This window comes from Python bivittatus, unplaced genomic scaffold (assembly GCF_059951505.1).
Source record: "Python bivittatus isolate LINGU-HERP-01145 unplaced genomic scaffold, Pbiv_v1 ctg000080_np1212, whole genome shotgun sequence".
Lineage (NCBI taxonomy): Eukaryota > Metazoa > Chordata > Lepidosauria > Squamata > Pythonidae > Python > Python bivittatus.
Genome location: NW_028277035.1, coordinates 32,445,926 through 32,458,277, shown reverse-complemented (window position 1 = coordinate 32,458,277; position 12,352 = coordinate 32,445,926). Strand labels below are relative to the sequence as shown.

Here is a 12,352-nt window from a genome sequence, read left to right as displayed (position 1 = left end):
GCTGTATCCTCCAGCTTGAAGGATTAGTCAAAAGGTGCTGGTAGTTTTGAGGGCATGAAAAGGGATTTTGACAAGGTAGGTAAGAGTAACACAGCAAGAGTTTGATTAGCAAATGGTTCTTTTAGAAGCTAACCCCTGATCCTTTTGTTGGCCCTCTCCTCCATCAAACATGTACAGGACCCCCAAATCAGCAGACATACTGTAGGTAACTAAAGCCAAATTACAATCCATATAGAATGAAGTACAAGCCGGGGGGTGGGGTTGCTAAAGGCTATTGCAAAAGCAGATAAATTGCATAAAGAACACTTTGGGAGGGAGGAGAATCACTGATAAGCTATATGGAGCTCTCTGTGTACGATTCCCAATAACAGCACCTGGTCAAGGGCAAGGTTGCTCTTTCTTTTTCTAATCAACTCATTACTGTCTGACAAGATTCTTTGCTCCAAATAAGGCTACACAAAGGGATGCAGATGATGCATGTAACCAACTGAAGCAAAGTGCTTGCTTGCAAATGTTTGTCTTCTGAATGAGAACACCCTGTGATCACAGTTCCAATCAAACAGGTTTAGAGCACTCTTCAGCTGTTGTTTTGCAGTTAACTGGGGTTAAGAAAAAGTCCTCAACACTTGGTTGTCCTTTTTGAAGACTCACTGCTGTAGCTTCTGAGCATCTTCTGCATGGGATTCTTGGCCCAGGAGCCTCTTAAGCTTGATGGCCTTGCACTAGTATCAACCTTACCACTCATAGTGCAACAGCAGAGACAGAATTCCATGTGTTAGGATGTTATTGTGAATTGCCTGCCTGTGATTTTTGGCATATTGCACTTCTGCCAGTGCCAAATGCGGAATGGAAAAAGTAAATCATAATTTCTGAACTGTATGTGGAATCATGTTTTTCCTCCTAAACTCGTTCTTCTGATCTACATGAAAGAGATTCCAGTAAACAGAGATCACCTCTGCACATTCCACCATATCCAGCCTATACAGAGTCAGAGGCAAAAAAGTAGGCACCTTCATCCAGTACTGATCTGGAGAATACCTCTGCGCATATATGGAAGAATGTACAATTGTTGTCAAAGGAAATGATTCGCCGTATTTTGTAAAAACACTTTCCCTTTTTCCTCCTGAAGCACGAAGACGGTATTTATGATCTTGCTCTGAGAAAGCAAGCAAACCCTTTAAAATGCATATGCTTTGCTTGTATGCTTTTTAAAAACTGAAGCTTTAATGTTTCTCTGGAAGATGAGAATCACCTGCTTGTTTCCTTCTGCACAGGAAATGAACTTCCTTTTATACATAGGAATTCACTGATGTTCTGTAATAATAGTGTGCCTTTAACTACTTAGGAAAGAGAAGCAAATCTGAGGGAAAAACATGAGTTCACTTTTATGCCTGAACTTAAGCTGACCTACCTGGGGGTTTTAAGATAGTATTCACTGCATAAATCACACCATTGGTAGCCATAATATCAGCTTCGGCAACAGGCTCCTTGTTGACATTTATTATGCGGTTTTTCTGAAGCAGAAAAAGTAGAGATAAATTGTCAGAACATATGAAGAAGTAAGACTAGAGAAGATAAACTAATTTGCAAAAATCTACTTAATATATAGGTAAAGATTCTAATATTTATATATGAGAAGGTTAATTTATATATCAGCAGGTTTTTAAAAAATAAGGAAGCTTGTAGAATTGAATGGTTTCAGATGTTTTGGACTCAGAAATAAAAGCTGGAGCAAGCTATGTTTAAAGGAAGTACAGCATAATTTATATTCATCTTTTTCTTTGCGCTGTGCTACATCTTTACTGTGGTGAAGATACCGGGTGGGGCTGTGGAAGCTTAGGCTGAAGTAGGCACCCAGTGACAGAGTTCATGGGTGGTTCTGGGCCAGTCACAATCTCTTAGCCCAACTTAAGAATTAAGTGAGAGGGAAAATCCCATTGGTTCTGCCTTGAGCTCTAAAAGGAAAGATACAATTCAGTCATAATTTCAGGGAAAACTATCCCCTGCCTTGCCACCCCGATATAAATTCATTCTGAAGCCCTAGCCTGAACTGAGGAATGGATCAACTAGTGTGTGCGTACACACAGGCACACTGATTAATCTGTGGTACACGCCAACCATAACTCATTGGTCTTTCTCTGTAAGACTGATCCTGGCTGCCTAGCCTCTGTCTCTGGATAGTGTAATTAGCTAATTAAGTTGTCAAGTAACACTATACAGTACCTTGGTGTGCTTTCAGGCAAGGTTTTTGTTGTTGAACTACTCTGCCTCAAACACAGACTTTACAAGAGTTCTCTTTTGTGACAATCCCATGGTTCCTCACACCTTTTCCATCTTTTGTCTTAACAACAACATTAAAAGGTACAAAGACAACAGAGCTGTGTAACGCCTTTGGTTTAATAGTACTAAAACTAATTATCTGGAACCATGTAGGAAAATTTCTTATTTTAGTGCTATTCCCCATAACAAACACAGAAATAAAATTTTGCCTAAACAGTGTTAAATAACTAATACAATATAAAGACTAGCTGTCACTCCCAACTGTCCAGCAGGACTTGCTTTGAGATCATACAGCAGGAAGAATGAGAACACTGGAAGAGTAAATCAATACTAATTTTCAATAATAGAGAGGTTGTCCACTGGGAAAGAAAACAGATTTTCCCCTAACATTAGACTTTAATAGTTTTACTTCCTGAGGCTCCATCTGGCAACTTCCAGTCTGCTAAGTCCTTGTGGCCTTTTTTAAAAAAAAATAAATAAAAGTGATATAAATTGAATAGCTGTTCTTTAAACTGCATTACGACAGATTGAGCTACAATGGGAAAAAAAAAACTTTAAAAAAATAAGAGGGAAGACCATAAACTTACAGAGCTGACTTCCAATTTATCACCCTGCAGAGACTTGATTCTTACAACAGCACCGACTGCTCCACTCACTAAAATTTCATCCCCAATGTGGTACTTCAGGATGTTGGCAAGTTCTTTTGCATTACCTGGGACAGGAAGGGAAGAGGAGGCCAATAATACATCAGTGTTATAGCTTATTTCCCATGTTCCATGGTAACTAAGAAAGAAAACAAAATGTCATGCTGGCAGCGTGCATAAGGGGGAAAAATACCGAAAGTGTTTCCCTTCCCATTAAGCAAGCAGCTGTTTCTCTGTCTCATGCTCCTATCAAGATTCCCCTTGACAGCCATAGCAATTCCTTCCCTCTAATAAACTGTTTCTCACTCTACAGCTGGAGCATTTTGTGCAACAGCAGGAGGGATACAGCGCCCCAAACAGAAAGAAACACATTTCTTCATTTTAGCTCTTCAAGTGCAAAAACACGTGATCCAAAGGATTTGAAATTTTGGAAACCTATCAAAGAAGCCAAATTGTGCTCTCTTTTTAGGTCAAATGCTGGCTTGGCATAACACCTGCTTTTCAATTTTTTTCTATCACGTTGACATAACTTGCTGCTTTTTCCTGATGCTGAATATTTCTTAAATGAAAGAGAATAGCACCGTATATTGGCACTGAGTCCTCACAGCTAGCGTATAAAATTGCTGTCTGGCAGAAATGTCGAAATGTGGCCAAAAACCAGCTGGACGAAGGAGGGGAGCAAATGCTGTGTTTTGGAAAAGGTGAAATTGAACCCCAAACAGAAGTTACTTGATAAAGTCTAAGATAAATATAATTCCTTTTTTCCCAGAGACTTTGGTAGACATGGAACTACATTTAGAAAGAAAGAGCAGTATTCATCTTTGACCTTTGCCTGTGGCAAAATGTTGAACTCTGAAGTAATCACTGAATTATCTAAATTATAATTATTGAATTATCTGGACACAAGGAATTTGAGGATGAGGATGATAATGATGGTTTAGCTTAGTTTTACACCCCTACGGATTAAAAGTTGAGATACTGAGATACAGAAGCGATAACAGGCAGGTATTTTACAATACCATCTACATCACATTTTGCATAATTTACATTGCTAACATGTTTAGCTATGATTATCAGATTGGTTGATATAGCCACGCAACCCAGTCAAAATCCAGTGGTCCCAACCCTACTCAAAATACCACAAAGGCAGTCAGAAATCTCTCGTTCTATGGACCAGCTTGTTTCACAGAACTTCGCTGCTGCAGCTGAGAATGAGGGGTAATTGAATGTATAGTTAATTTGATCAGAGCTGTTATGTGGAATTATGGTCCAGTGATCTCAGAGTTCATTGCTATCCTGTACAATATTTAGGATCAGGGAATCTGTTTAATATGAATCCTGTATTCCTGAAAAACCAACCCAAATTTCATGTATCAGAGTATAACTAAACTAGCCAAACCTTGGCCAAAACATTCTACTAGAAATTAGCAGGCTTTCCATCATCATCTTGATGTGCTTTTATAGTTTACAAAGGCCAGTCTGGTACTAGTTTTATAATGTGTGAAATATTCAGCATGGTCTTCATTTTTAAGAGATAAAACAACAAATCATAACTTCTTCCTTCCCTTTTTTTCCCCTCTTACACAAGTCTGCTTCTCTTCTGTATTTTCCTACCTATGATTCATCACTTTCAGAACAGTAAGCTAAACATTTTGCTTACAAAGCACAAGAACATTTTGACTGTTCACATCTGGGATGTTTCAGCATCACAACTGCTTACAGTAGCTACAAATCAGTTATAAATATATCTAAACAATAGAACAAATGTGCAGAGTGCTGCTGTAGGAACTTAAAAGGGATAATTAGTCCTCATAAGAAGATCTCTGCTTCATTATATCTCAAAACTGTTAGGCATCAATAAAGAGGTTATTGGTCAAAGCCATAATTAGATTTCAGTGCATGAGCAAGAATGCTTCAATATTTGCACAAAAGATTACTGAACGTCCACATGCCACTTCCTGATATGGCTTCATACCAATGTATTTTCAGTATATATTAGTCATCTAATCTTTGTCATTACCGAACTAACACTTATGATGTTACTACATTGAATCTACACGTTTTGATCATATTATTATTGCTAGAAAATTCTGGGAGTTGATATTGCTAGAAAATATCTGGATAGCGACTGGAATTTTGGATGACTTTACAATCAGCTGTGCATGTATAGACAGTCTAGAAGAATGGATAATAATGAAGGTGATGGTGAAATTATTACTGGTTGCGTTGTGTTAGAAGAACACAAGGCTTTCTTTGGCACAGGAATTTCTGTTTGCCCCCTCTTTCTCCTGCCCTCAATGCCTTCCTTTCCCATTCTAATCTGCTTCAGTTGGTGAATCAGTTCCATTAATGGATGTGGATCTATTGCAGGAAAATGTGGCTAGATATATTCATGAGTAGTAGCAGTAGAAGTAGAAATATTTCCTAAGTCATTATTTTAGTTGAGTTAGGTAGTAAAATTACACCCTTTTCTTGCAAGGAGGAGGAAAAAAATCAGATTTTAGAAATTTAAATAAATACTAATGCAACAAACACTAATAGAGTAGCTTACTTATAAAACCCTCTGTCCACGTGTTTGTCTAATAATATTTCTGAGCACTACTTTTTTTCACCTATATTTCTATTTAATAGACTAGTACATCAAAGTGAAGCTAAGTATTTTTTGAGACTAAAACAGAATTAAATACTGGAAGTTTACTGGAAGGCTAAGAATAGGTAATATAAATATAATCTATCAATAAGATCCTGGAAAGTTACCCATAAGTTTGTTCAGCTCCCTTTGAGGCATGGCTTGGAAAGCTTCATTTGTCGGTGCAAACACTGTGAAGGATCTTGGCCTATTCAGTGTTTCAGTTAGGCCTGCAGATTGGATGGCAGCCACTAGGGTACTGGAAGAAATCCACAAATGAACAGAATTATAAATTTCCAAAGGCAGTATAAAATATGACAGCTAAAATACAGCAGCCCTGATCTCTACATGGAGTTACTGAGCAAATGGCTTCTTCATTCATTTTATTGTCAGAACCCACATACCTGTAATAACTTGTTGAACTGGAGCAAAGTGTTTAAGGATATTTAGCAATTACTTTTAAGCTAAGATTTCCCTGCAGGCTGGTTGTTTTACTACTTGAGAAGTCTGATCTACAGAGACTTTAACATTTGCAGTTCACAAACTGTTCCCATTAGGACAAAAGCATCTGAGTGGCCTGTCTGGCAAATTTGCTGGAGATGACAGAGATTCAGCCAGTTTCAAAAAAGGTTCAGTGAGCACTGTTGGTTAACTCCAGGGAAGTCTGCATGGGGCTTCAAAAAAATTAAGATGGCAGTTGTGACTTGTGATCAAAGCCCTGCCCTTTGTATGTGTATGTGATGTTGATGTACATACAAAAATAATGGGTCTTTGATCATGTGGTTGTGACCACCATCTTGACTTTTTGACTGACTCTGAAGATGCCACTGGTTGACTTTCTATCTAAACACTGAGAAAATAGCTTTTTTAAAAGGCTGAATATAAATTCATAAAACCACCAAACATGTTTTAAAAAATGAAGTTTATAAAGCAAAAAAGGAACCCCTAACAGTTCCACCTTCTGTAGGTCTTTCCTCAGTGAAGGTCCATGAATATCCTATAACAGAACAGCCAAAGGAGTAAGGAATTACTGTATATTTCATATTTCTATTCAGCTGTCCCCCCTGCACACACACACACACACACACACACACACACACACACACTGCTGTGAAAGTTAACTCAAGGATCAAAGCTTCTTTAGGTTAATCAATTTGAAGAGGGAGGGCATATGAAGATGTAGGAACTGTACCCAGACATGCTCTTCTCCTTTGTTGCCCTAGGGCACAGCTTGTATGTAAGCTTGGAAGGAAGAGACAGGTTTGGTAGGTTTATGGTTATCTTTCTGTAATATTCCATCCTCAGAGAAGGATCACATCATTATATTATAACTATGTGCCAATGTTTTAATACAACCAATGTCATTTAGGACTGCACTGGGCACATTAGAAGAGATGAAAAAGATTCTTCTCAGAAACTTTAGACATCACTACCAGTCAATAGAGACCATAGTGACTCAGATGAGTCAGTAATCTTGGGTAGTTAAAAATAGCTTATGTGGACTGTCTATTTTTTAATATACAAGAGGAACACATATCTAAAAGATAAATATATGTTTTAAAATGTAGAAACAATGGGCTCCCACAAATAATCCTTGCTGAAACAAAACGACTTTTCCTACTCAACTGCCATGCAATAATAGTAAGAAGTAAAACTATTACCTGAAGCGATTGTCTGCTTTGAGCACATCCATAACAGTTCCTACGGGGGGAATTAGCATCTTATCCATCGCAAACAAAGTGCCAAATCTTCCTCTCTTGTCATGGGCAGCAATACAAGCATTTTCTATGCAGAGATTCTATAAGAGGGATATATCATAGTAATTTGGAATTTGTGACATTTTATTAAGTCCTCATAATCAGGCCCAAACACAACTGCCCCTCCCCCATTATTTATATAAATCATATAAATAAATGAAGATAAATATCCCCTTTCTGGCAATTCCCTATGGATTCCCCAAATCTGTTCCAGAGGAACCACAAACTTCTAGAAAAACTGTGAAGACTTCCTAGGGCAGTGTTGTCCAAACTTGGCCACTTTAAGATGAGTGGACTTCAACTCCCAGAATTCCCCAGCCAGCATGGCTGGCTAGGGAATTCTGGGAGTTGAAGTCCACTCATCTTAAAGTGGCCAAGTTTGGACAACACTGCCCTAGGAGCTACGGTGAACAGCAAAATATGTTTCCACTCTTAAGAAAGAGCTATTACATAAATGAGCTCACAGTTGCATTCTGCAGAATCTATTCCGTATTGTTTGAAATAGCTTTTCAGTTGAAAAGGAAGGACAAAAATAATTTGCTCATCTTTTCTGAACCAGGAACAGAATGAGTCTTCTACAACAGATACATTATTGGAGGTGGATTAGGAAAGCTGATATCCAAATCCTTGCTCTACTACAAAATTCCTAGATGAAACCAGTCACAGGGAATTGTTGGGAAGTTAAACATGGAATAACTTTATATATGGTAGCAAGACTATTTGGAGGAAAGGCTGTAATCTGCATGCTGCAAACACATTATAGTAACAAAACTCAATGGTAATGTCTCAGTTGGGCACTATGTATGTTTAAAAATCATAAACTATCATAATCTTAAGACTTAAATATCAAACTAGCAGCAATTATTAAAGAGAAACATACATTGCGGTACACAAATACTCTCAGTTCTTTGCCACCCAGAGTTTCTAGCTTCTGTCCATGGAAAAGATATTTAGAAGAAAGCTGCTCTTTAATTATATGATCTTGGAGCAAATTTCTATTTACCGAAGGACTATGATCTGCAGAACAAAATAAAACCATTATTCATACATTCAGATCAGCACACAGTCAGTTATATCCATTTTAAAATACATGCAGACTGAAGCAACTGCAGGAGATGATAAAGGGGGCAAAGTATAAAAGCTCTGCCCTTTTGCACATGCATTGTGACTTTGCACACACATACCAAAGAGGTGGAAGTTATGTCACAACATTGCAATACTACTTTCATCATTTTGATGAATCCTGCGGATGCCTCTGCATGAAGAGGTTGTAGAAACAAAATCAGTATTTCTGCTCCCATTTTCTCTCTCCCTCCTTCTCGCCTATATTCTAAGCAATGAACAACATTGCATTTTTCAGCCTATTCACAGCAGAAATCTCACAATTTTCCATCTACCCCTCCACACCCACTTTCAGTTCCTCCCATAGATATTCTAAAAATAGATATTCTAAAAAAAAAAAAATAGTCTGGGTTTTCGGGGGTGGTTGGTATGAAAACACAAATACTTGGGGACTTTGTAGATCATTTATGATGGCCTCCAGATATGTTGAATTCCCATTCTCATAATCTCCCAACCAATTTATTTTATTTATTGTTTACTTATAGTACTTTTATACTACACAATTTGGTCAGACTCGTGTATGCTGATAGTTTAGAACATATCCAATCTATCTGGAAGAGTTTACTGTCATATAAATTTGCATGCAGTAAAACCCACTTCGACATGATATAATCATATGGTGAGAACACTTAGGATGTTGTATACACTATTTTATTCTCTGTCCCCCAGTTTTCTGCTCCCCTGCCCCAACAATTGATCAACATTCTGCTTTGGCATGACAGGTCTGCAGTGGGTCATTTCCAAAATCTTTAACAATTTATATTTAACACTTTGACTCTCTTATGTATGGATGATATTGTTTTAGCTATCTAAGAATCAGCTTTAGGAAAATTCAGATTGCTCTATGTTCATCTATCTGGTACTATTGTAAAGCCTGAACTCCGGAGAAGAAGAACAGGATTCAGATAGAATAATTTAAGTCAAAGGTACCAATTGATATTACTGGACCATTACTGTGATGTTTTGTAAATAAGGAGAGGAAGGTGAGCAATGAGAGTCAGAATGAATTTTCCAATGCCTAATTTGGATCCTGCGACTGCAGACTTCCTATGTCTGCTATAAATTATCTGTTCATTTTGACACAAACACAGGAAAGACGTTAACAACCAAACATTTAGACTAATTTCACATACCTCATTTTTTATCTTGATACAATCAACCCAGGTTACAATATTACAGGTATTAATGGATAACCATATAAATATCCCATTAATGTGATTAGATTCATATAATCTTATTTCTGTATCAAATAGACTTCTATATTGTCCCCAAATACCAGCAACAAGAACTTGCTACAACCTGGTAAATATCATTTTATCATTCACTAAATTCAATCCGACCAGTGCCATGTATGATTGAGTAAAGTAAATTAACATAGTTACATCAATTTATTATGAAATTGATTAGGACTGTGGGCTAATCACTTAGCATTTCTTTAATTGCTTGTGTTTTAGTCATTTAAAATATTAAATGGCATTTTAATAAATCTGTCTACAGTATATCTAAAACCTGAGTACTAGTACCTTTCTGAGGATACTGAAGGAAATTTAAGATATAATTGAATAAAAATAGCTTTCATTAATTGTTAGAAAGCAAGACCATCTAACTTATTTTTATTTCCTATTTCCTATTACCATCACGCACATGAACGAAAATAACATTTGAAAAGCTATAAATGGATATGGTTTTGACATGCAGTCCTACTAATTAAAAATTAGTCCTAGCAATCAACTGAAGCTTAAGGCATATCCAAAGGCGCAATTCCAGGCACAGGAAGGGGGATGAATTTTCCTTCTCTCCCTCCCTTACAGCTTGTTGATTGAACATGAGACACTAATGACAAACAGATTGCTCTGTATAAGAGTTCCAGTATACAAACCTTTGTAGAAAGAATTGATGGGAGCCAGGACTGTCAAACGCTCATTTCCAGTAAGATGTGAACCAAGACCAACTTGTCTAAAAAGGTCAATAGATGTTGAAACATCGGATTCCTTACCCAACTCCAGCAGTGTTTTAGCTTCAATTAAAACAATGACAACAGATGTCAAAATGGATTTCATAATTATTAGACATATTAAACAGTACCTGATGAAGGAGCAGAACTGTATTTGTTAAAATGTTTAATCATATTTAAGCATGCTTAGTGAATTCAAGAGGGCACTGCTTTGCCATGACAAATTCCACTGATTTCAGTGAGTGTAATCTAGGCTTGACTAAATCTGGATCCAAAACAGTGATAGGTTTCAAAATTATTCAAAAACAAATAATTTCTCATTTTTTCATAGTTTCTTCCATATTTTGTTTAAACAGAAAGAACTAGCATTTCCATTCCATATTTTCCCAACATTTAACTTCATTTTAAAAGTTGGAAAATTATATTTTTTAAGGAAATTAACCATCTTCCTAATCATGTCAGGGTGAGAGAAGCAAGTACTGTATCTAGATTTAGTCTCTCATCTACTGTATCTAGATAGCAGTCTCTTGCCCATTTTCATATTTCTGTAAAGGTAATTGCCTAAAAGGTAATTTGTTATTTTTTTTAAACAATACCAATCGCTTTTCAAAAGTACAGGGAACATGCAAGGGTTAGAAGTTCCATGAACAAGGAAGCGTACATCACAGCATGGGCTACCATGTGCAATTTCCATTTTCCCAATTCACACATCCATTTTAAATGGGCAAAGATGACTAGTTCCATAATCTTCCATTAGAAGAAAGAAACTTAATTCATGGCACCCAAGTCATGTTGTTTAACTTGCAGTTGCATATAGCATTCTGAGGACAAAAAAAAAAAAAGTTTTACCAGAGTCTGGGATGAGAAGTTCATTGACCAAGTGTATCACTCCATTGGTTGCCATTATATCCTTGTCAGCAATGATGGGTTTTCCATTGAGAGTCAGCTGATTACCAGAACAGCTTACTTCCAACATATTACCCTCCAGGGTTTCCATGGATAAACCGGCAATAATAGCTTCAGCACACATAGCTGTTTTTAAGATGTGGTTGTTCAGCAGTGCTATGGGGGAATAGGACACAGTAAGCAGAATTTTTTTAAAACAGCTTGGACATCTCTTCTAGTGAATGGTAGGCCACACACTGAAAATTAAATAGTATTTCAGAATAATAGTAAGTTGACATGCTTCATACTCTTGTCTCTAAATAAGCAAAATAGTAAAGCGAAAACAAATCTTGCAAATTGCTCAGTGTAGCTTTCTCCAATCTGATGCCCTCCTGATTTGTTGAGTCTACAATTCCTAGAATTGCCAATCAGATCTGGAAGATAGCAGGTTGAGGAAAGCAAGCTCACTGTTTTCATTCAGGGCACATCAACACAGAGATGTTTGTAGCCTCCAGGCTTGGTCAAACAGGCAAATCAACTGCAAATACACTATTTAATGAGAAGGAAGGAGTTACTAGTAGTTCTAGCCTTAATGAGAGGAAGGAGTTACTACTAGTTCTGGTCAGCCCTCTTTATATTTAGCAAGGATCAACTTCCTAGTTCCAAGTCCAAGTCCAAATCCATGCTATGGTATTTACAAAAATATTTCTTTGCTGAAAAGTCCTTCTATGTATACAAAATCAGGTACATTTATTTCCTAACGATAAGACTCTTCTCAACTCTTATTGAACACATTCGTTCAGATCCTTAACAATATTGAGGATTGTTTCCCATTTAAAAGCACAAACAACTGGTCTAATTATACTTTGCTTTGGCTTTAGAAATGAATGAGTGTTGTGTATTTTATTTTTTTAAAGCACACAGCTTGATATTGCAGAGGTTTCTGAGGCCCATCTAATGTCATCAAATACATCGTTCAAAGTGCTGATTGCTATTGTTCATCTTTTTCCCCATGGAAAGTGCTGACCAGCTTGCCTAGTTCTCCATGCATCTGCCTTCTTGGTAATGAGTCAATGCCAAC

General features: G+C 37.1%; 1 protein-coding gene across 1 annotated transcript in view; it reads right to left on the bottom strand.

The window, feature by feature from the left end:
• Positions 1–12,352, bottom strand: part of TGFBI (transforming growth factor beta induced) — a 47,402-nt gene that overhangs the window by 6,336 nt on the left and 28,714 nt on the right. The window contains exons 8-14 of the mRNA XM_007424730.3: positions 11,236–11,448; positions 10,312–10,449; positions 8,191–8,327; positions 7,215–7,351; positions 5,682–5,812; positions 2,868–2,992; positions 1,412–1,514 (exon numbers count right to left, since the gene is read on the bottom strand). Coding sequence (XP_007424792.3) covers positions 1,412–1,514; positions 2,868–2,992; positions 5,682–5,812; positions 7,215–7,351; positions 8,191–8,327; positions 10,312–10,449; positions 11,236–11,448 — 984 coding nt within the window. The remainder of the gene's footprint in view (positions 1–1,411; positions 1,515–2,867; positions 2,993–5,681; positions 5,813–7,214; positions 7,352–8,190; positions 8,328–10,311; positions 10,450–11,235; positions 11,449–12,352) is intronic.